At 39.3% G+C, this 24,174-nt stretch overlaps 3 protein-coding genes across 4 annotated transcripts; all 3 read left to right on the top strand.

Moving 5' to 3' along the window:
• Nucleotides 1–1,174: 1,174 nt before the first annotated feature.
• LOC128675551 (uncharacterized) lies at nt 1,175–2,983 on the top strand. The gene is made up of 2 exons (XM_053755024.1): nt 1,175–1,340; nt 1,826–2,983. Exons 1-2 carry the CDS (start codon nt 1,211–1,213, stop codon nt 2,452–2,454), a joined length of 759 nt encoding a protein of 252 aa, XP_053610999.1. The 5' UTR covers nt 1,175–1,210; the 3' UTR covers nt 2,455–2,983.
• A 2,006-nt stretch (nt 2,984–4,989) lies between these two features.
• LOC128675439 (uncharacterized) lies at nt 4,990–9,152 on the top strand. The gene is made up of 4 exons (XM_053754862.2): nt 4,990–5,311; nt 6,602–6,737; nt 6,840–6,999; nt 8,015–9,152. The coding sequence occupies exons 1-4, from the start codon at nt 5,180–5,182 to the stop codon at nt 8,448–8,450; spliced, it is 864 nt and encodes a 287-aa protein (XP_053610837.1). The 5' UTR covers nt 4,990–5,179; the 3' UTR covers nt 8,451–9,152.
• Nucleotides 9,153–9,827: 675 nt separating this feature from the next.
• Nucleotides 9,828–15,380, top strand: LOC128675440 (uncharacterized). Of its 2 annotated transcripts, none has more exons than XM_053754864.2 (5): nt 9,828–10,024; nt 11,202–11,367; nt 13,164–13,364; nt 14,047–14,207; nt 14,581–15,380. In XM_053754864.2, the coding sequence occupies exons 1-5, from the start codon at nt 9,983–9,985 to the stop codon at nt 14,707–14,709; spliced, it is 699 nt and encodes a 232-aa protein (XP_053610839.1). In that variant the 5' UTR covers nt 9,828–9,982; the 3' UTR covers nt 14,710–15,380. The 2 variants fall into 2 exon arrangements, with proteins under 2 accessions (XP_053610839.1, XP_053610838.1); XM_053754863.2 differs by having other exon boundaries at nt 9,831–10,024; nt 14,044–14,207.
• Nucleotides 15,381–24,174: the final 8,794 nt, after the last annotated feature.

Genomic DNA, 24,174 nt, shown 5'->3' with positions numbered 1-24,174 from the left:
ACACAACATCAAAGCCGAGTCATTCACGATTTCAACATTTAAATAGGTACCTAGGTAGGTAGGTTGATACACTTTTGAACAGCTAATGCTATTTAATCACTAGATGTTGCCCGGGGCTTCTCTCCTGTGGGATTTTTAAGATAAACATAACCTATAGCAATATTGGATAATTATATTTCTAATGATGAAAGAATTTTTGAAATCAGTTCGGTAAGTTTCGTAAATTACCTCAAACATACAAACTCACAAACGCTTATCTCTTTATAATAATAGCATAGATAACACACCTACATTCAGTTTTATAAGTAGGTATACTGAGCCCTATGCTCAGCAGTGGACAGATAGGGCTGAGATGGCTCTCTACCAAGTAGATACCAGTAGCTGCTAGGAGATAGGTACATACTTCCTACAAGTACCTACATTTTTCGTTGTATCTTTATTACCTATAGCCTATAGGTAGATATTACAGCTTTTATATTTACCATTAACTTAGCTGTTACTTCAAAACAAATTGCTGCTAGTTTGTGTAGGTATTATAATACATTCTGTGACTGTTATTTGTTTCAAGATATTTCGGATTCGACTTTATTATTTGTGGGATAATATGCATAAATACTATCTAGGTTTTATACAAGGTATATTTGTAAGATTCGAGAATAGAAAATATACTTATACGAGTTTTTATGACTTGCGTTTCCTACACAGATTTCCTAGGAACACGTTCGAATCAATGTTCCAATCTATATGTACCTATTGTACCTACCTACCTGCTTTGGTGTCCTACACTTTTATTGGTTTCGTATTTATATATAAGGTGCCTACCCTACATAGTTAGAAAATTTGCGTGGTTTTGTGGCATCAAAATAAGCTAGTTAGATTGATAAGTTAAGTATTGGTATCATTTTAAAATGATAAAATATTATTGAATGAGTTTCAAAAAAATAATGCAACCGCAACTATGATTTTGAATAGAATAGAAACCAAAACATTTATTTGTAGGAAAAAATAAATTATAATTACCTACACTGCGAAAGGAATGACATATTACGAGGGGTTCGAGGAAAAAATAATAATGATTCGGAACGAAGCAGGTGAAGCGGCGCGCGGCGGCGGCGGCGGGGCCGGGTAGCGGCCAGCTCCGGGCGGGCGCGGGGGCCGCGTGCGGCTCAGTCCGCGCCGCGACCCCGCCGCAAGCACCGCCCGCGCCGGCATGGAGCACTTCATAGAGACCGTGCGCAAGTACCCTTGTCTCTGGAACACCACCACCATCGAGTACAGGGACCTGGAGTTGAAAGACGCCGCTTGGGCCGAGGTTATGAAGGAGACAGAGCTGTCGTCAGGTGAGTGCAACGCTGGGCGTCGGCGGCGGTATATCGCGGCTGTCGGCGACGCCGGCCCGGCCGCGCTGCGCCGCGCCGTTTGCCCCCCTCTACGCCGCACCACCCCCCGAGTCGCCGCGCACACTCGCGCACGATATTCTATAAACACTATAGGTAGTGCACGGTTTGTTGCACACTTCGTTAAACAAGGCAGGCAGCTGACGCGCTGGGGCCACGAGATGACGCGTGTTGGTTTCATTCGGAGCACCCGGTAGCGAATGTTTGACAAATTAAATAATAGCACACTTAGGATTATGTCATCCATAGGCCTTTCAATACCTATCACATAATTATAATCCCTGTATTTTACTTACTATCCAAGCTATTTATTGTATTTTCAACATCATGAATAGGTAAAATTGAAAATACAAAATGAATTGATTTCCTTATTCATGCTAAAAGACATGTTATTATGCAATCATTGACCGAAACAATAATGTTTTCAGTGAAAGAAGTAAAGCTGAAATGGAAGAAACTGCGGGATTGCTATCGAGATGCTTTGAAGCGGCAGAGTGACATGCTGGCCAAGGATCCCAATAGTGCACGTAAGGCATATACATGGAAATATATGGAACTGATGCAGTTTCTGCAGCCGTACATGAATAACCGCAAGAAGCCAGCGGAGACGTATGCTCCGCCGCCTGTGCAAGAGAACGGAGGACAGAATGGCGTCGCACATTCGTCAGATTCATCGGATTCGGACGCAGAGTCGTCTCCAAAGAGGAAGAGTTGTGAGCGAAGCGAAAGGAGCGTGTCTCGGCCTGACATGCAAGCCAAGCGGCATTTCTCTGAAGCGCAATACGCGGAACGAAAACGCAAGCCGCCCCCGGCCGTGGTACTGCCCGACCCGCTAGACATCTTCTTCAATAGTATGTGTCAGTCAACGAAGCGTCTACCATTCCCGACGCAGATTAAAATAAAGAAGACCCTGTTCGCGGCTGTGATCGATGCGGAGGAGGCGCTGGTGGCCGAGCAGCAGAGTTACGCCAGCCTGTGGGCGCGCGGCGGCAGTCGCAGCAGCAGCAGCAGCGACGACAACGAGGAGGACCAGAAGCCCCCGCCGCCGCTCAACTGATATCTAACCCCCGTCTCAGGCTTTTGGAACACATGTTATCCCCTGAGCGTAGACTTCAACAACTTTTATAATAGTTCATATTCATTTAACTATTGAACAAGTATTTTTTTGTCATAATCGTTAGAATTCAATCTTTTTCTACACCTGATTATTTTGAATTGATTAGGTCGAGTGTGTGATTTTGTCTATAGTACGGTTCCGTTTCTCTTTTATATTCTCATTTTAATTTTTCCCCGTAAAAATATTATTTTTAAATGAATAATTGTAATTGATGTAGGTATTACCTAGTTACAGGGATAAGTCTATTATGTCCTTTGAACTAGTACAGCTATCCCTGACAGCTAACCCCGATGTGATCTCTTTAAGTAGATAACACTAGCTAGGATCAGTTAGGTTTATAAGTAAGTAGGTAGGTAAGCATATCATTGTATTATTTTACAAGCAAGACTTCTTTTATCTTGTATATAATTGGATTAATTAAACTTTTAGTGTATTTTTAAGGTATTAAACGTGATTTTTTTCAAACAAATGTCAATTTACTTTCATTTAGGTACATGCACACATGTATGTATAATCAGTTCTAGTAAGTTACAATAAGCAGTTCTATATACTTAGAAACTAGTTCGCAGTAATTTGAATAAAATATGGGTGTGTGGTGTGACACTTTTATTAGTCCTGTACAATGTAACATTTATCATAGTGATAATATTATTTTTGTTGTAATTTGCAATTCGAAGCTCATTTACTTGATTGAGAGTAGCGAGCGCCTGAAATGAGGCCGGATTCAAATTTGCCGACCCAAAAGGGACGGGCGCTCGTAAAAATGATGCCAATTTACGATAAAAAGCTGATGCCGTGCATTCCGGAGGAAATCTGTAAAATCGCGTGATGCTAGCCATCGTCAGTTTTACGACTCCACTCTCTCGATCTATGGGATTGCCCGACCTTTCAATTACATGTTTTTCTCTATCGTTTTGGACCTAAATCCAACTTAAAAAGCAAATGATTGAGATATAAAACCCGTCACTCCGGCGAATCTATCACAAGCCAGAAATATTAAACGAAAGGAAAAATTACTTGGGGTGACGACCAATGTGACTAAATCTCTATTTAGATAAAAGTAATAGTAAAGAAAATAGGTAGGTAGGTACCTACTACATACATACACCATTATTCGACCTCATACGCACGTACGCAGATGGTGTAACGAAATGACAAGTACCTAATTAAATTAATCTATAGCTTATAGGATTCAGTTTGAGATCACTTCGATGTCAGTCTGTTGGTTAAGATCCTTTTCCGCGTATCCAATACATATGAAGTAGTACCTAATAAAAAATAAATAAAACGAAGAAAGCGCGAGATCGAAGACCCAAAGTTACTGCCACTACTGCTAGCAAATTATGCGTCACTCTGTTTTTTATTTCGAGTGCGAGGAAATTGACAACAATAACATAAATAATCATATATAATATTCGTGGCTGTAGGTATGTAAGGTTTAAAGTGCGCGCCTGTTTATCTTGGTCTATTTAATGATTGGGTTCATATAAACTCATTAAGTAAACGAAGATTTTACTTTTTTTGCTGTAGAGCTATTTTTATTTTTATATGAGATTTTATTTTAAGGTCTTCAGCAAAAACGAAGAAAAGGTGGCTTACATCAAATCACAATGTCAAACTTTACGAGCATGAGAAATAAAAAAAAATTTTTGCGTTGCGCCCCTTAAGCCCAGGTACTACTTATGATAGGTAGGTAGGTACTTAAGTTTTGTTAGGTACCTATTGTTATGGTTTCAAACATAGGTTTAAATAGTAATCCATTTACAACCAATGTGGTTCTATATTAATCAATATTTATAAAACTCTTTTGCGTTACTGAGTGACTGACTACTACTGCTGACTGACTGACAGACAACTTACAGCCGAAACTACTGGGCATAGGAAGCTGAAATTTGGCATGTAGGTTCCCTAGGGATTGTAGGTGAGCACTAAGAGAGGATTTTCGGAAATTCCACCCCGAAGATAGTATGGGACTTAATACAATTTTCAAGATAAAAAGCTGAAAATTGGTAAACGTACTCTTTGTAGTAAATTAACAACAAAATTTTCAAATTTTTTTCTAAAGTACCCTCCGTTATGGGACAACTAGAAGCCAAAACAGTGTTTTCGTTTAATTTTCGTCTGTCTGTATGTTTGATGCGCATCACGCAAAAATTACTGAATGGAATTTCATGTGATTTTCACAGTTGTATAGCATATGGTCTAACTTAAAATCTAAGATCGATAAGCGCGATACGTTGCGTAGTCGGCTAAAAAGGTGTTAGAAGTTTTGATGAAGGATGACACCGGGCCGCGGCCGCGAACTAGCCGCTGCGAATCAATAGCCGAGACGAACGAGATTTTTTATAAAATGGTTGGCAGCAGCCGCCGCGCCCGAGCGTCTGCGCCCTTGCTTTTCCCTGTGTTTCTGTGCTTGAACTCGTCTCTCTTGCTTGCCGCCTCTCGAGTGCGAGAGAGACAGCGCGTGCGTGCTCGCTTCTCACTGCGCGTGTCTGTTTGCCGTTATGCGCGCTGTCGTGTCTGCTCCGCGTTCTCGGCCGAGTCTGACGTGAACGAATCTCGACACATTCTAAAATTAGCTCACCCATATTCAATAACAAGTTTAAGAATACTAAGTACCTGTTTTGTAAAAAGTGAGTGATATCTTGGCGATACGTAATCGAAGATGACGGAGTGTGAGGTTAAGTTAGAGCCGACGGAAGCGGTAGCGGGAAAGAAGGTAAAGGTGCAGACACGCTCACAACCGGTAGCGGGTGTTGGGAACGAGGACGTCGGGCGACTCGTTGATACTAGTCAGGTAAACTTTCATCTATTCTAGTACCTAGATAAAAAGTTTTCAAAATTAAATTTCGTGAGAACATAGGTAAGTGACTGTAAGAGGGTTTTTAATGTTCACTACGTCATACCTACTAATAATGGCATCATTCCACAGATATAAGAACATACATATGTAATGTTCTTATACGTATCTGTGCATCTGTCGTGCTCATAACCAAAATTATGAACTAACTAGCGACTCGCCCCGGTTTCGGACGGGTGCAATTATTATATGAGTCTATTAGAATAAAGATATTTTTTTTAACATTGAATTTAATTTCTCCGAAAACTATTCCACGATTTTTAATGTAAGTACATAGGGAGTTATATGTCTCTTAATCGAATAGTTAATTATCGCAGTTTCACATTATCGAAGATAATGTTATTAAAAAAACAAATCTGAAATTGTTTCAGTTACCTTTTCACGCTCTATTTATACTCAACCAATCTTCTTGAAATTTTGCATACATGTGTGTGACATTAACGCGGACGAAGCTCCCGGCAAAAGCTAGTTTCATATAAAGTATTGAAAAAATTAAAATTGTAAATAATTTAATTTAACAAATAGTATCGTTGATTTGTATCAATTTAATTTAACTAGCTGTTTACCCGCGGATTTGCCCCCGGAACAGTTTTTTCTTCGTATTAAAATGGGATTGGGATATTTGAAATAAAATATCCATAGCGCGTTTAAATTACACACAGCGCCATGGACGTTTAAAAAAAGAGTTTTTTTATACCATGTTATGCACACATGGTATAAAAAAGCACATCCATCACAGATTTTTCGCAAAACCAACGGAAACAATAGTTTTTTTCCGGGTTGAAAGGTACCTGTGTCCTTCTCCATACTCTTAACTTTATGCATTGCGAAATTTCAAGAAGATTAGTTGAATAGATAACGCGTGAAGTGCTAACAAATTTACTTTCGAATTTATAATAGATAGGTACTAGTTGTTCGCCACGAACTTAGACCTCGCGAACACAATGTTTTTTTACAAAATTGTGGATATTTCAAAAACTATTTAATCGATTTTGATGCCCCACACGAACTTAAAAATTCTATTGACAAATCCTACATCACTTTTAAATTTCATCAAAATCAGACCAATGGTTCGAAAGTTATCGCGTTACAAACAACAAACATACATACAAAAATGTATTTTGTCCCAAGTCCTTTTGTAGAAGACAATTAGTTGGGGTAATAATATAATGATGATTATTAATGTTAAAACAAGTGTTTTCATTGATCTATTGTACCTATTTTTAGGCGGACGATCGCAAAATAATTCGGCTAGTGCGGGATCGACGGTTACTGTATGCGCGAAATAACATGCCGGTGGCTAGCTATCACTCTCAAGTTAAGCGCCTCTGGCAAGAAGTCGCTAAACAAATGGGGTGGACTGGTAAGCAAAGTCCATTTTTTCCATTCTTACCAAGGTTCTAAAATTATTATCTCAATCGCCTAGATAGAAGAGCAGTCAAACTCCTAAATTATTACTGAACAGTTGCAGACGTCCGTCGCAAGTGGTCACACATTCGCAACTCATACTCGCGCCATCTTCGCAATGAGATGCACGGCGCCATCACCGCTAAGGGAAGAACTGTTTCACGATGGTATTTGGCCGATGAACTTGGTTTCCTTCGAGAACACATGGCCACAGATACGTAAGTAGTGCAGCTGATAAACTGAGAACACTGGACAAAACACTGGTAATTATTTATCTATCTTTACCATTCGGATACCTATTTGGCGAACATGTTAGACGGGATCACCTTCTTCAAGTATCCGAATGGTAAATTAGCAGACAATGCTTGTATTATATCATGGAATGTATATTTCCGTGCAATAAACTTTAATAAATAAAAATAGACACATTGCAAATAGATAGTGTGATCCCTGAGGTAGATTTAGAAACATAAAAATCGTTGCAAGTTTAGTATCATTGCGGATGCTATACTCGCTTCCGCCCGTCAATTTAACCGTAATTTTTAAATTATAACCTATAGAAGATGCAGTTCAATCCCTGTTGTTATTTTGGATTCCACAACATAATGCTGAGATGAGACGTCGGTAAGTGCGAGCATGCCTGCTTGAGCGAACATTTTTTACATGACTGCCCCAAAAAGGAGCTTTTTCTTAGCTGTAAGTTAGCTTTTTACCTAGGCAGTAGGTTTGTCGATAGATTTGGACAATGCATGAGGCATTCTCCTGCATGCCAATCTGAGTTATGTACAGGCACACGAACATTCTTGTCTGGAAAAAAGTTATAAAATGGATCCCGTTTCACTCGTTGGTCTGTTTATCCGTCTGTCTGTCACAGCTTCCTATTTGCTCCGAATCTATTGGACCAAATCAGGTGAAATTTGGTAGGATGGAGTAATCCTATTACTCATAACACAGACGTGCAGGGCTAAATATTTTCCCAAATAAGGGATTTTTTCGGAGGTACATTAGAAAAAAAAACAAACTAAGTGGGCATGTGAATTCTATAACTAGGTACACACGAATCATACCACTATACGTACGAAAATAAATGAAATTACTAACTTACTAATTAACATGTTTAATTAGTAAGTTAGTAATTTCATTTTTCATAGATTAGATTTCGTAGTGTATATAGGTAGGTAGATATAATGTATTTAGGTAATCGATTCGGTAATATATTATTTTATTTTTCAGTCGTTTGGGTACGTCATACGCGCGCGCGCCCACCCTCGTCAAGCTGGACATGTCAGAATCCCGACTGCCTCAAAATTGTGAGCCGGATGTGAAGAGTTTCCTCCAGAGCCCCTGGTTCGCCCTGAACCAGCCTCGCTCTGCGGAAGCGACACACGACGACAGCAGCAGTTCCGCCTTCGACCCCGAGGAAACCTCATCCTATTTCCAATTCTTCCGAGGGCTACACCCGGATTATCAGGAATTGTCCGCGCGCAAACAAAGACAATTCAAACGACAATGCTTATTATTCCTACATCAGTTGTTAGACGAGGAAGACGTAAAGACGGAGGGCTACGGAGAAGACGCTATGAACCTGTCGAATTGGCACGCGAGCGACGACGACAACAAGCTGCTTGTAGTGAGCGCAGTGAGCGGCGCGAGCGTCGTGCACGACTAGCGCGTGCACCCAACCAGGCTCTGGTTGGCGATGGGTGCTGCAAGAAAATAAACGTTTTGTGAGATTTCAAGTGATAATGACTACTTTTGACTACACACAGAATTCATTCTGTTATCGAAGGTGTAAACTAATGCGTGAAATCAGTGGAACTTTCGATTTTTAATTGTAGTACCTAATTACCTCATGTGTGTGGTAATGTTCCAAGTAGACTGTATAAACTGGTATAAACTACTATTAAATGCCTAAAAAGGGATACATACTTACATCATACCTATCTAATTTACTTAATTTACCTGCACGCTGAAAGAAAGAAGAAATATATGACAAAAATATTTGTAGGTACAAACATATAAATTTATCTTACAATGAATTACACCTACTAATGGTAGATTACCTACCTAATGAGTTTTTTTTACAATAATGTCATTTTTGACTCAAGCTTTTATTGTTTTCAGAGAAATCTTATTACATTCAATGTACTTACTTACTTATGTAATAAAATCATGTTCGTGCAGTAATTTGTTGAAGAGTTCCCAAGTCTGGAGCCGTTCCTGGGTGCACCATCAGGTCATCCAAACTGAACGTGTGTATAAAATTTCAGCTCAATTAGTTGGTGATAATCTGCTGTTCCACCTGAGGCAGGGAGATAGTGACATACATCCAAACTTACATTGCAAGTTAAATAAAAGCTGTAAAAATGTCTTTTACCTCAATTCATTTACCTATTTCCTAATTGTTGCACTTTTGACGAATTATTTGTACAGTGAATTGTTTAAATATAAGTATTTTCGCTAAGAAATCAATAATATCTTGCTTATCTACCTACCTATATTCAAAGTGCCCAGGCATACACTTATAGAATTACCCTTAGGCTTGCATTCAATCTTCTCTTACACTAGAAAACAAAGTCTCTTCTCTCTGTACGCGATAAACTCAAAAACTACTGCAGAGATTTTCACCAATAGGTAGCGTGATAATCATACTACCTACCTATTACACTGATTCCTAAGGAAGGTTTAGCTGTAAATGTAATTAACTATTTTATGTTTAACCCGAGCGATGCCGGGGGGGGGGGGGGCGCTAGTACTTAGGTATTGAATACATTTTCAGCTTGCCCCCTTATTCATAAAAAAGATAAAGGATAAGTACCTCACTATGCTTTGTCTCGTACTGTGTGTCAAATACTTTAGCCTAAAGTAGGTACCATACTTTATCTTATCTTATTATAAATATGAATAGGTATTATGATTTGTTTCCACTAATTTTCGGTGTTGCGACACGTGACGTGACGGACTGTCGTGTCTGTCGTTCTGCGCGGTTGCCGCTCCGTCCGTTCTATGTTCTGTCCCTCCCCCCACCTGCGGTACCCGCCAGTCCCGCCACAGGCAGTGTTGGACAGTATCGACTCAGTGCCGGGTACGTGTCGTCGCACTGGCCTGCCACGCCGGTGCCGCACCGCCCGTTGTTGCACCGTACTGTACTATCCACATTCCTGTGACAATACTACTCTCATTATCAACAAATAAATACTTATGCAAAAAAGACTCCTGATAAGATTGATTGATTTTAATAAGGTAAGGTAAAGAAAATCCGCAGTAGGTATTTACATTTTTTTTTTGAACACAACATCCGTTCAGTGCTGTGTGAACTCTACGTTTTATTATCATACATAATAATATACAATACACTTAGATGAACACACATGTAAATAAAAAATGTCTTTACCTAGCCTACTTTAGACTATAAAATTAACGGAAAGAAAAGACTAGACACCAACAGCTGTGGGTACCTGTCTTAATGTTATAAATGCGAAAGTTTGTGAGGATGTACCTATGTGTGTATGTTTGTTACTCTCACGCAAAATCGACTGGAAGGATTGTTATAAAATTTGCAAAACTTGTTACACGGGTAGAATGTAACCTGAACTAACACGGGCGTTTGTCCACCACCGCCGTCACCGTCACGTCACCGAGAACGAGATGACGGCGTTGAAGTAGTGGTACATACATTTACGTAGGTACTTAGCCGCGTGTCCATCGCACATCCGTCACCCTAGCGCCGTCATCCCGGCCGCCGAAATTGAGAGTAGATCAGCGTGACCGCTAGAACGTGGCCTGAGATTTTAACGGGCCGATGTGCCGGCAATACAAAACACGTATGAACTTGTTCACACACTGCCGTCGCCGCCCCGTCGCCGGCGCGACTACCACACATGGCAGCTGGAACAAACTAAACCAGTGAAATCGGTCGCGGTGGACAAACGATCGCCGTTACGTCATATTAAACTGCCCGAAATAATCTCGTTCTCGGTGACGGCGGCGGTGGACAAACGCCCTAGGGTTCTCTTTATCCCGAAATTACAACGGGAACGAAGCCCTTATTATATATGCCAAAGTAAATTTGTAAGTACTTTTCACGCTATAGTAGGTATCTACTCAACCAATCTTCTTCAAATGTTGGATAAGTACATGTAATTTGAAGTAGGTATGGAGGACATTTAATTCCGGAAAATTGTTCCTATTGGGAATTCACGTGAGAAAAAGCTAGTTTTTAATAGTTACTCGTATTGCTGGCTCCAGTATTGTTAATAGCTTCATTCATGGCTCAATATTACAACCTCAAACAGATGCAATTTTACATATCGCCGAACTTTGACGAATTCGGTACACCTATCGAATCCCCCAAAGTTCGGCGAACTGAATTGCGTTGATGTAGTGTTAATGTATAACTTGCCGGCATAACGTTATTCAGATCACAGCAATGAAGGTCGCCTCGTCGCCGACGGACGCGGACCGGCGACTGATAGCGCTGGTGAGGCTGCAGCCGGCGCTGTACGACGTGCAGCACCAGCAGTACCAGGACACGGTGCACAAGGCCGCGCTCTGGAGGAAGATAGCGCAGGACCTGGCCATGGACAGTAAGCAATTTCTCCTACATTTTTACATGTAATTATGTACTTAAATAAATGGGCCAGATGGACGACGCATCGTTAATAAACATGTTCCAGATTGTTGTTTATAACTTTGACAAAAATCAAACAGATCATATTTCCTTGGGTGATTATAAGAAGCAGAGTTCCTGCCCTGTTCAAGCGTTAAAGTCTATTAAATCTTATATATACATATTTAGATTGAGTAGGTAGGCTATTAGTGCATTATAATATTCAGCACAAAACAGGTTTTCTGAAGTTGAAAATTCTAAAATATCAATTTTAAAATAAAATTTCAATGCATTTCATTTCGTATATACTTATACCTACCTACTTAATATAATTATGTATCAATTTTGATCTATTATTGGCTTTTACTTTCGGCTATTCAAAACAGTTTTGACCGCCTGAAAAACCTAACTTCATTGGCGCGATAAAACCGTTGATCAAACAACTCTGTTCATACGAGGAGCTACTCATTCAACCCGCTATCAAACGCCAGAAGCACACGTGCTTCACGTTAAAGACCGAAAATTTAAAAATATTTTTCACCTCGGCTGTAGACTTTCGTCAAGTAAGTGTCTAATTACTTCAATGTTCATTTTCATACTGTTATCTCTACGGATAGCTTGAATATTTTTTATGTGAATTCGAATACTATGCACGTGTTAATAAGAGGTAATGTTCCAACTAGTACTTTTTTTTTAAATAAGGATAACTGGTAATTTCTAATTTCCTACCGCCATATGTTTTGTACAAAGAAATTATAAAACTCATACAAATATGTTACAAGAGGTGCTTGATAAATATATAGCAAACCGCGACAAAAAGGGCGCGGTAAGGTAATACCTATTTTAATTTTCCATGTTTCAGATCGTAAACATTAAAATGCCAAGACATAAACGAAAATCTGCTATCGAAGTGAGTATATCGACTGATCGAGAAGCGCCAAACCACAGTTTTGAAAGAAACATTAGTGTTCAAAAGAAAAAACAAACAAAAGATGAAAGGCTTGAAAATAAAGGCAGGCTGAGAAAAGGCGTTTAGAAAAAATAAGAAGTGACCTTGAACTGCAGCAGAGCTTAAAGCCAAACATAGAGCAAGATATCGTAAAAGAAAAGCTGACAAAAATATTTTGCCTATTAGTGAAATGGCAGCCAGCGATCGGAAAAAAATAAGAAAACGTAATAGAGACAATTTTAAAACTTATTACTGCAGGAAAAAATGGGAATAGTCCTCCTGAAACCGATGATGAAAGTCATGATGCCGTGTCAGCAAACATTCCAGATCCGCCTATTGTGAGAACACCTAACCCAAGCATTTTCGACGTGCCACATTCATGAGGCTGGACCCTCATCTACTAGTGCGTTAATTAAACACACAAGATCCAATAGTGCTACTTACCCTAGTAATTTTTGAGCATTATTATAATTTCTTAAGCAATATTTCTTATTTCTTTTGAGGCAATACTGAGTTCTTTGGCAGTTTTTCTAATTTCTTTGGTAAAAACCTAGGTGAAAATATTTGAAAATGCCAAAACTTTGAAATGGCTCAATAAAATTGAGGGCCTTATACATTAATTTGTAGGTTTTTTCAGCATCTACAATGTTTTTTTTATGAAGTAAAAATGAAAAATAATGCGCCAAAGAAATTATGCATTTTGGGCCATTTTCTGATAATCATCCACCTTACGTATCGTATGTATAGACAGTAAATTTCATATTACAGTTATATTTTCAACATAGTCATAGTAGTTTGACTATAAACGAGCACTCGTGCTGCAGTTCGGCTGTGCCGCAGTCGGTGGTTCAACATGCGCGACAACTACCGCAAGTCCATCATCCGCAACCAGCTGAAGCGGCGCGCGGGGCAGCCAGAGCGCGTCTACAAGTTCACGCCCGAGATCCGCTTCCTGAAGCCGTACTTCAACCTGGACCCGGCCCACGCCGACACCACCGGCCCCCTCAGCGACAATGCTCATCAAGGTATGCTGTCACCTCAGAATACAAAATTCTCAAGGCACAATGGTCTTAGATTTCAATGCGCATCGCGAGAGATGCGACTTGCAATTTTTTGGGCAGGCAAATCATATTAAATGTCAGGTTGCTAATTTGGGCATTTTAATCTTCACTGAATTGAATATGTAGATGTAGCTAACAACTCACATTGCATTAGTGGGACAAAGAATCGCTCTTATAGAAGATAATGGAATGGTACTAGCAGGGATAGGTTCATAAAGGCCGTTGTGCAGGATCGCAACTTTTCCCGGTGAGTGAGCAGATTTTATTCTAGACGCCTAAAGTCATATGATATGTGTTTTTCTTCATCGGAAGCAAGTGCTGGTTTATGGAAACAACTATAGTCAGATTGGTATACAAAATCACTAGAGCATTCGTCCCTGGGACCTTTCGATCTCAGGCGAACCGTGTTAACCACTGCACCACCATCGCTTCACTTATATCGAAAAGTGAATCAGCAGGTCTTGAAACAGGGAAAATAAGCATACCTTTACATTATTGGTGGTTATGACTTATAAGTGATTGGTAAACTATTCTCATAGGCACCCTTTTTTTACATTCTCAAGGACCTCGATTATAGATGCCCGTTTTTTTATTCCTCAGCTATAAAGTATAGGATCCTAGACGCCATCCTCTTTTTTCGCAGCAGCCGAGGACAGCAGCGCCCCGTTCGGGGAGGCATCAGGTCCGGCCAAGCGCGAGCGCTCGGAGTCGCCGCAGTCCTTGCAGGACTTGGAGATGCCCCAGACGTCCCAATTCCAGGCTCATCCCGTGAACGTTTTCCTGGCTTGCATCGAACCTACACTTAAGGTTGGTTACACCTATATTGTCGGTCACGAAAATACACCGAAATGGTCCTGTAAAGGATGGTACTGCAGAGTTTACTGTACTGGTTCTGGTGTTTGGACACACAGGTGTAGAACTACTTACTTTGCCGACACCGCCACCAGGTGGCGGTGGTGGCAAAATCATGTCAGATGCCGTTAAGAGAAGAAGGCATAGGTACCACAAAGTTGTGATGTGTGAAATGCAGCCCTAGACTGAAATGTAAATGCAAAAAACACTCTCTTTCGGTTCTAGGTACGTTGTGTCCGTTTCTGTGTTTGTGTCCATCGGATCCGCGATGCGAGTTTAGTGCTTTGAGTGGGCTGTCGAGTGCTTTTCATTATTTTTTACTTTGCAGGCGCTGCCGCCGTACCTGCTGAGCCTGGCGAAGGGCGAGATCTTCGCGGCGGTGCAGAAGTACGAGCTGCGGATGCTGCAGGCCGACTGCCACGTCTCCACGTCAGACTCGCCGTCGCTCGACGCGTGACCACGACGGACAAACGGCGGGATTACCTCATTTAATGGACGAACGTCGGGTGAAAATGCTATCGATGAATTTTCGTCAAATTGTGTACAAATGGGAGCTTAGTACATAAATATGGCTTGGCTACAGATTCTCCAAAATGTCGTAGGTAAGAGATTAGTGCACCGACGATACACTACAAAAGATTGAACAGAGAAAAATGAGTTTATAGGTATGTGTCGAATACATCGATTAATTTTTGCCTAAGTCTATAATATGAATGTGGATATGAAATACATAGCTGTATTTTTTCTTTTGATTAGAGACGCCAACACAAGAGTCTGGCTCGAGTCTATTCAATTTTTCCAGGGTAACTTGATTAAACATAATTTAAGCCAAAACTGCTTTTTAATTGTAGCTCTTATTGACACGTAATAAGGACGACTAAGAACAACGAAGACACGATAATGGCTTATTGTTAGTAGAATCGCCCCTGGTCGTGATATTTTTGAATTATCAATAAACAAGTGATTGCATCTGTGCAATCCATCTGGAAAATGAGTTGATGGTGAATTGCACTATTGATATAAATTGTGATGTGAACAACTTATAGAGCATGTAAAACGTGTAGAGAGACACTTCACCTGGATGAATGAATATGTTACGGAGAATTTTAATAAAAATGTGAAAATATACGACTTCACTTATTTTTAGACGATCTCAGTGGCGCAGTGGTGCTTGCCTCTGATCCAAGAGGTTCCGGGTTCGATCCCCGGTCGCGTTATGATGGAAATGATTTTATCTTTATATGTATTTGTTGTTAAATATAGTATCGTTGAGTTACTATCCCATGACACAAGTCGCGAACATATTTTGGGGCTAGCTCAATCTGTGTGATTTGTCCTAATATATTTATTATTATTGACCAAGCGAGCGAAGCGAGCGAGATCTAAAAGTCAACTTGGGGCAAAAATTCATTTTTTGTATGTAGGTATGTATGTATTTTTGTAACGGATAACTTTCGAACTTAAACCTCGCGAACACAATAAATATTTGATGAGTTTTTACCAAATAGTGAATATTCCAAAAATCAGACCAACAACGGTCTGATTTTGATGAAATTCAAAAGGTATGTAGGATCTGTCAATAGAATTTTTAGTTCGTGGGGCATCAGAGTCTTTTTTGAAATATTCACAATTTGGTAAAAACTCATCAAAAATTTATTGTGTTCGCGAGGTTTAAGTTCGCGACGAACAACTAGTTATTTAATAGTTATTAGATTTGCTTATGAATTTTGTGTCCTGAAGAGACTGTAGGTACATACGATGTGTCACCCGTCGGGTTTACTCAGCTTGCAGCAGCAGAAGTGCGGCAGCAGGAAGCAGGCGCGGCGCAGCAGGTCGTTGCAGTGGACATAGCAGCAGCTGCAGCCTAGGGTTTCAACAATTTCTTGGGGAAATCTCGTCTGACGGAGAAACTGTCTCGGTCGACAGTTGCCTGATCCTGTTTATCTGCCAGTCTTCTAGTACTCTCTGTTCGAGTTTATAATGTGCTTATATTAACTAAAATTCATCGTCATGGCTTCTCGACTCCTCGACATGGCACAAGTTGAGTGGTGTCTTTTTATAGCATACCTACTAGATGTTGCCCGGGGCTTCGCTACCGTGGGAATTTTAAAATAAAATATAGCCTATAGCAATCAGGAATAATATTACCTTTGTAATAGTGAAAGAAATTTTGAAATCGGTTTGGTAGTTTCGGAGATTACTCGCCTCAAACATACAAACTCACAAACGCTTACCTCTTTAGAATAATAATATAGATTAATGTACCTTTGTAATATTAAAATTTTGTTCATTTTCTGTGATGTATATTTGTATTCTATGAATAAATTTATTTCTATTTATAATCTCCACATATTAAAATGTACAGTTAATATTTATATTGAATTTAACCATGAATCATATATTATATAGTAGACTCATTTGCACTTCATGAGAACAGAGATCTGACCTGAAAATGTGACCTTTACAATATGGAGTATTACAGGGTCGATGTATATTGGTTTTACAATAATTATATTTCCTAAAAAATAAAATTGCGTACCGTACCTGCGTTAGGACACCACTACTCTCGTGTCCGTCAGGATGAACGGTCACTAAGCATATACAACGTTGAACGTATGTTTAAACATTGCTTCCATATTGCTTCTCTTTGCTTCCATTAAAGAAAGAATTGCTTCCATCGTAAATCGTTCATTCTGACATCTGAATGGCCGGTCACCAGCGTCTTTGCTATGTGGAATTAGTGAAATCTTAATAGGCCAATAATTGCTGCCCATTTGCTTCTTTAAAACGAGATATATGTGATTTTGAAAATATGACTGAAACGAAGATTATGCCCCAGTTCCTGACAAAATTATAAGAGCAAAAACGTCATAAAAGGAAAAAAGACGTATTAGTATTTTATGTTTCGGAGAGGGAAGATTGGAATTAAAATATTAAACAATTTCCTTTTTATTATACTGATCTAAACTAATAGTTTTTTGAATTGATGACACAATTGATAATAGAGTTAGGTATACTTTTTTTACAACTACGTACTACCCTCTCAATGCTAATTAGGCTGAACATTTTTTGTTACAGAGTCATTTCTATATTTCCCATAGTTAGCTGGACCATCACGGTTCTTCATCAGGTGTTCCAAGACTTCGATGTTTATAGAAAAATCAAATCCTCAATAGAGAATGCTCATCAGATTGAACAACTATTGTTTTTTATTTTCTATAGTTGGAGCATAATTGTTTCGCATCAAATATTATATGTATTGACAAATAAATCATATATTATATGTATTGACACAATAAAGCGTCTTCAATATAACTAAGTATTTTTTGACATTAAATAAATCATCGCGGTACTTTTCGCTATGTTAGTAGATAAAATAATTACAGGGTAGATCGACTGGAAGGGAGTGTGTATAAAATTATTAACAATATTGTTATATGGTACATTATTGAAGGTAATTGGATAAAGTCATTCGAAATAACCAAAACCGAAGTTCCGGTATTCAAGCCTTGATGCTCATCTATTTATATTAATCACCTTTATTTCTTATGGAAGTACTCACGTTCATTTCTCTCAGCCATTTTCATAATGTTGAACCAAAATATCCTATCATATTTTGCGTTAACCGAAACAGCTTTTTAACGACGCCTTTGGAACGGAACAGCACGGTACAAATTGATCCGGACTGGAGTGCACTCGGGAGATACCGCACGACTTTATCGAGGGATAGGTTGTGTTGTGTTATGGTGCTGTAAATAGGGACGGAGGCAGCGCGGCGGCGCGGCGGCCGGACACGCTGCGCTGGCATTGTGATAAGCGCGTGACTGCGACCAAACCAGAGTTCCGTAGGTGACAGTTATAATTAACTCGCAATTATGCGGTTTCCTGACGAAATTGACAGTAAATAACTATAAACTTTGAGTAACCTAAATTGGAAGTTATTCAAGAACTCTATACCTACGAATTTTTCTAATTCAAAATTATCCAAGGTTTTAATAAACATAATAAGAATAAATGTTCGTGCTAATCATTATTTGCTTAGATCTGTATGTGTGTATGTACTGTGTGTATGTCTCTCATTACACTTCTAGATCCACATTCTAAATCCACGACGTTTGTTTTATGATAAGAAAATAAGTACGTGATTTAAAATAATACAAGAAAGATACAATGTACAATGGCGGACTTATCCCAATTAGGGATCTCTTACAGTCAATCTGCGATAGATTGGCGTATCTAATTAGTATGAATATTTAGTATAAATATCAGTAAGTTGAACCGTTGTTTCGATTTTGATGAAATTTAAAAGGTATGTAGGACCGTCAATAGAATTTTTAAGTTTGTGGGACATCAAAATCGGTTCAGTATTTTTTGAAATGTTCACAATTTTGTAAAAAAATATTGTGTTTACGAGGTCTAAGTTCGCGGCGAACAACTATAGTTTATCAAGTTCAAAAGTATTCCCAGCGTTTTTCTTCCACAGTGTAGGGATCCTTGATCCGCAGTGGGCCCGACGCATGTTTACGTCTGCTATCGGCGCCTCCAGCCGGGATTAGTGCCGCCCCCCTATAATTATGTCGATAATTTGTTGAGCAACTCGGCGATATCACACTGGCTGGAGACAAGGGGCTTAGCTTTACTATAACCATACAGTTTATATGAGAGATGTATGAAAAATAAAACACTTAAATTTATTTTTCATTCATTTATATTTTTCATAGCTACTTGTTTGTGGACGTTGACATCCTTCGGTCTTAGTGGAGACGAGTCCGAACATGTCTATAGTTTTGTGTTAGTAGTAGTAGCTAGTGCAGGTTTACGTTGTCTTACCTCTAAACATTCTGGCGTCACGCACTTCTTAACCCTGCTTATTATCGATCCATGCATGTAAAATTACCACATTTGTCTAAAAGCGTATACTCTTGTTGTTTTGTACCCTGTCGCTGCAGCGGAGAGGAATGCACACAGGAGCTCTGTTGCAGCGACAGATGACAACAATGATATTCCTACACAGTTCTATTACCCTAAAATAGAAGCAATGTCTCTTATTCAAGGTTAATCAATAAAGCATTCCAACCTAATTCCAGATTCGAAGCCCTCAAAAGGGAATTTCAGACCCTACGACGGGCATGCGGCCTTTGTTGATCGCCCACGCTACATGGGGCCTTTTATAAACAGCGCGGTACGGCCGGTATGTTATGAGGCATCTACGAGGGTTCAAAACTGTATTTTTATCTCAAAACGAGAGGTAAATATTATTTTTAGCACAGACGCATGCCCGTCTGATTGAGCTGCATTGAGTGTAATGTCGAAAGCATAGCTTGTCAATATGGTTCTTTAGCTACGTTGAAAGAAAGAAAATCGGTACAGACATTTCAAGTAAATAATAATGTTGCAAAAACTATCAAAAATGTTGGCAGACCAGTCCACCTTTACTTTTACAGCGAAGGATAATGGGACATAAAACAAAGTCACCCGATTAGGACATAAAAGTTAAGGGCTCTTACAAACTTATGGTTTATGAAACGCAAGAGGGACGTTCTGAATGGATGTCATTTTGTACGTCTGTGGAATTGATCAAGGATATTTTGGATAATATACTGATTGTGTGATAGTAAACCCAGCCTTCGGGTCAAGGGATGTGGGCATATCCGAAGAGATAGTCTAATAATAACCTCGCAGAATCATATAAATAGATTATTATCTACCGGCTAGCAGGTGCTCTTTATTATACTGTGGATATACTAGGTGCTATGGCTAAGTATAATGAAACAAAAAAGAAATCGCTCTGTATATAAAAGCGTCTTTCTTTGAGGCAAGCTGAAGGCAGACCGTGGTAAATAATGAAAAGTTAATATACCAGCGAGGTGAGCTACGAGAAAACGTTAACAATAAAATATAAATGCTGAGTGCAACTTGCATAGCAACAGCGGGCGGCGTCCGGAGAGGGAAAATAGCGGACAATCGATATGGCGTGATTTTCCATCACTGGGGTGACCATGTTGACGAATTTATAGGGATATCAACAAGTAAATACTGAAGAGAAGAAGCCTCTGCGTTTGACATGTCCTAGTTTCAGATGGTCGATAGTTTTGAAATGTTATGGCTGCTGAAGTTAAACTGGCAAGAATTTAAGCCTATGTCGGATAATGTGAAAATGAAAATAGTAGATTTAAAGCTTTATAATAATGATATAAGGTTAAGATCACACAGCGGCCGCATGTACTAAACTTTTAAGATGCCTTCATAAATATATTAATAAACTTTTTTGGATGACAATGACATGGACTGACAGTCAGGATGATGCAATTATGTAACGTCCTAAACGGTTTCTAGTTATGTTTGAAATGACTGACTGGACAACATACATTATGTATAATATAAAGTACTGGTTTTTGGGTTTTTATTAGGAAACAAGAGGCGAATTAGCAATCGTTGTCCGGCTAGACTGCTGTCGCGTGGTCACCGAGCCAGTTGCTAGGCTAGACCGGCCAGCCACAACACGCTATTGTGCCAGAACAATGCCTATTGTCGTAGGTTGCGGCTCGCCCCCTCACCCCTCACACCCCTCACTACAGCTACAATAGTATAAAGCTATGCTAGCACGGAGTAGAGCCAATCTACAGTACAAGCTACAGCGATAATTTAAATCGAAGGTTGTTCGGAGTTCCTTAATCGCCTGTAAACTCTGATACGAAGAAGTTTATTAACAGAGAGCAACATAACAAACACTGGAAACAAGACTTTCTAAATATGTCCCTAAGGGTCCAAACATTGTCCCTGAAATTTTTGAATATGTAATTAACAGACAACTATCTTTTTGAAATTAGCTGTCAAACTACTTCCAAAACCACAAAATCCGTTGCGTCAACAGACGCGAGATGTTGTTAAAATAAATAAATAAATAAATATACTAGGACAAATCACACAAATTGAGCTAGCCCCAAAGTAAGTTCGAGACTTGTGTTATGGGATACTAACTCAACGATATTATATTTTTATATAATATAATAATACATATATAAAATGTTGTAGTTATCCCAATCTTCCGAAGCTTGGACTCTATGCAATCTATTCTGCAGCTCCAAGTTGCCTATTGTCAGTTAATCAATTACATATAGCTTCCAGCCGGGGCAATTAATGCTACGAATATAATATCTGATGATTGATATTCAGCTCGATACTCTACCTTGGTGGCTATAACTAAGTTCGACACTAACTCTACTGTGAACACGGGCGATGGATGCTCCAAGATTGAGTCTCCAAACTGACAATATAAATTTGGTTATTAGATAGGTCGGGTGTCAGGCTAGCAAAAAGCCATTTACAAATTGCGTACACCTAAATGTGGGCTTCGAGTTTCGCAACTCTTGACACTAAGGGATATGATGTGATACTGTGTAGATAGCACATAAGATTTAGATTAGTAACAGAAAAGTTTGTGACAGTGTTTGTTACACTTTTACTCAAGAAATCGTTCTTGAGTTTAGTACACGGGTAGAATGAAACCTGGAATATCATCTAGCTACTACTAAGTGTATATACTATACATACTACCTAATCTGTCACAATTTTATCCCAAAGTTCAAATGTTGTAAAATGAGGCTTGGAGCTGTCCCTGCCAGGCCACACACAGGCCTGCCCGAAGTGGGAGCGAACGAAAGAGTGGTCTGTACTCACGCTAATTATTTCTGTACACTGGCTATACGATCCCTAGAGCTTGATACTGTCAAAAAGCGAAGTCACCTCGCGAGGTCAAGGAGTACTCACCCCGTCTGCAGTAATTGACTTCTCGCGTGTAGGTACCTCCTAAACCCAATCATATTCCGTTCAAACCAGCTTCGGTCGACGAGCAAAAAGTAGAGTACTTTGTTTTCGAATAATGTGGGTGTTAATGAGGCGTGGGCATCGAAACAGCGCCGACTGCTTTACTTGTATTTGTCTGATTGTTATTTATAGAAACAAAAAATAATTACAAACTTGGAGTAAGAATTGGAGTAAAAAAAACGTCCAATCATCATATTTAAAGGGAGGTAAGGATAGTTCCTTACGCCTCCCTTTAAATATGATGACGAATGGAACGAGTAGAATTAGACACTTACTCTGTTATTCATAAAAAACGTACTCGAAGCTAAAATGTGTTATGTTCCTGTCTGTCAATTTCCGATACTACTGCGATATAATAAAGTGACAAAAAATGTTTTAGCTTAGAGAGTGTTTTAACTTTTTAATGAATAACAGGGTTAAAATATTCAAGCGGAAGATATTTTAGCTATTTAAACGACGACGATCAGATTAAAATTTAAAATAGGTGCATCAATGCAAGGAATGTTTTGGTAGGTTCCGTAAGGTTGATTGTGTAGGATCGTTACAATCTGTGTAGTGTGTATCGTTCCTTATATTTTTTATTTCATGAATGTCAGGAGGAGGAACAGGGAACCCTCCGATGCGTGTAAAATGTAACGGGCCTTTGTTCCCGGCTAATGACGGAAAAATGACGGGCGAAAAGCTGCTCCGGTGATAGAAGGCTTTCTTTGTTTGCCAATTATTTCCTCTTCGTAGAGGTATGGAAACGTGTGGTGGGTCTCCAACAATGACGACAACGTTGACTTACTTACTTCATTATTTCTAAGATATTGTGTAAGATTATATTCGCAAAAAGAATAATTTGAGATTATTCGATTTTGCAGAAATAATATAATTTACTGAAAAAACGTACTTCTAATGCCGGCATTACACTATCGGCGAACTCGGACATTAGTCCGACGCGAATCGACGGACATTGCATAGTTTTTACGTGAGCATTATAAAACATTGCAATTTTTAATTGATTAGATTTCCGCAAGGAAAATCAGGTACCTCGAAATCCGCAAGTTCGGCGAACCGCGTGCCGAATGAATGGGCAAAATAGATGTCGTCTAGTCTCAGTTAGTTTGATCTGTTGATCACAGATGGCGTTAGGAGTCTCGTTCTCCAGTTGCGAACTACGAATCTCTGACAGGGCTCTCCGCCCAGTACGTTGACGGTCGGTGACGTACGACATCTAGGTTGTTCCGAGTTGATCCGTCGTCGTTGCAATGGAGAACGACGGAACGCAACGTAGCAATGGGCAACTATAGCTCTAGTCAGATTTTCCCAAGTGATCAAAACGAATGACTGAAAATATAGACGAGATTGCAGCTCAGAGCTCACTTCTATTATATATCTATCCAATAACATTATATTATTTCATTAACTATATAATTATTGATTTCCTCAAAATGAATGGAAATTCGTCTTGAAACAATAATGTGCGTTTTCCTCCTTAGTATCAATTGGAAGTAGAGGCGGAGGCAGATTACATCAAACTGAAGCCGAGGGGTAACGACTGGCCCTGGGCCGAGGCTAGGTGCTGCCCTCGTTAGCCGGAGCCAGTCATGAAACGTTCATTAGACTAATCGCTCGGTCGTTGTCAACAAATTGTCTACGTAAATGATTGGTATTGTACTCATTAACGTCTTGTTGCTATCCACAAACGAACAGATGACATGCTATCAGTAACGCTCCTTTTCTGTTCATACCTTATGGCAATATTTAATGTCCCACAGCACAATATTGAAACAAAGTAGATATTGCATTATGACCCGAATATTTTCATTTATAGTTCTCAAATCAAAGAAAAAGAAAAGAGAACTTTTCTTTCCTAACATTTGTTATCTTGTATAGGAAACTGTTCATCAACCAAGATTGCCTTAGGGTGAATTTCACGACCGTTTGAACGCGGCGTGTAGCGTTTCATTAGTGTCGCACATTTTTTTTAATGAAGAATATATTTTTTAAATTAAACATTTATAAAATTAACATTGTAACAGTACTTTACTTATTGCTAAAATACGATAATTAAATTGATTACTGTGTATGGTACAATTTAATAAACACTACA

The sequence above is a fragment of the Plodia interpunctella genome, chromosome 14 (genome assembly GCF_027563975.2).
Source record: "Plodia interpunctella isolate USDA-ARS_2022_Savannah chromosome 14, ilPloInte3.2, whole genome shotgun sequence".
In the NCBI taxonomy this organism is placed as follows: domain Eukaryota; kingdom Metazoa; phylum Arthropoda; class Insecta; order Lepidoptera; family Pyralidae; genus Plodia; species Plodia interpunctella.
The sequence above is the reverse complement of the archived record's forward strand: the minus strand, read 5'-3'. Positions and strand labels throughout refer to the sequence as shown.

What these genes read in the sequence shown, in the direction of transcription:
- LOC128675551 (XM_053755024.1), top strand. Translation starts at nt 1,211, where the DNA reads ATGGAGCACTTCATAGAGACCGTGCGCAAGTACCCTTGTCTCTGGAAC. An exon ending in GGAGACAGAGCTGTCGTCAG is followed by an intron (nt 1,341 to 1,825) that starts GTGAGTGCAACG and finishes TAATGTTTTCAG; the next exon opens with TGAAAGAAGTAAAGCTGAAA.
- LOC128675439 (XM_053754862.2), top strand. Translation starts at nt 5,180, where the DNA reads ATGACGGAGTGTGAGGTTAAGTTAGAGCCGACGGAAGCGGTAGCGGGA. An exon ending in GACTCGTTGATACTAGTCAG is followed by an intron (nt 5,312 to 6,601) that starts GTAAACTTTCAT and finishes ACCTATTTTTAG; the next exon opens with GCGGACGATCGCAAAATAAT. An exon ending in GAACACATGGCCACAGATAC is followed by an intron (nt 7,000 to 8,014) that starts GTAAGTAGTGCA and finishes TTTATTTTTCAG; the next exon opens with TCGTTTGGGTACGTCATACG.
- LOC128675440 (XM_053754863.2), top strand. Translation starts at nt 9,983, where the DNA reads ATGCAAAAAAGACTCCTGATAAGATTGATTGATTTTAATAAG. An exon ending in GATTGATTGATTTTAATAAG is followed by an intron (nt 10,025 to 11,201) that starts GTAAGGTAAAGA and finishes AACGTTATTCAG; the next exon opens with ATCACAGCAATGAAGGTCGC. An exon ending in GCATCGAACCTACACTTAAG is followed by an intron (nt 14,208 to 14,580) that starts GTTGGTTACACC and finishes TTTACTTTGCAG; the next exon opens with GCGCTGCCGCCGTACCTGCT.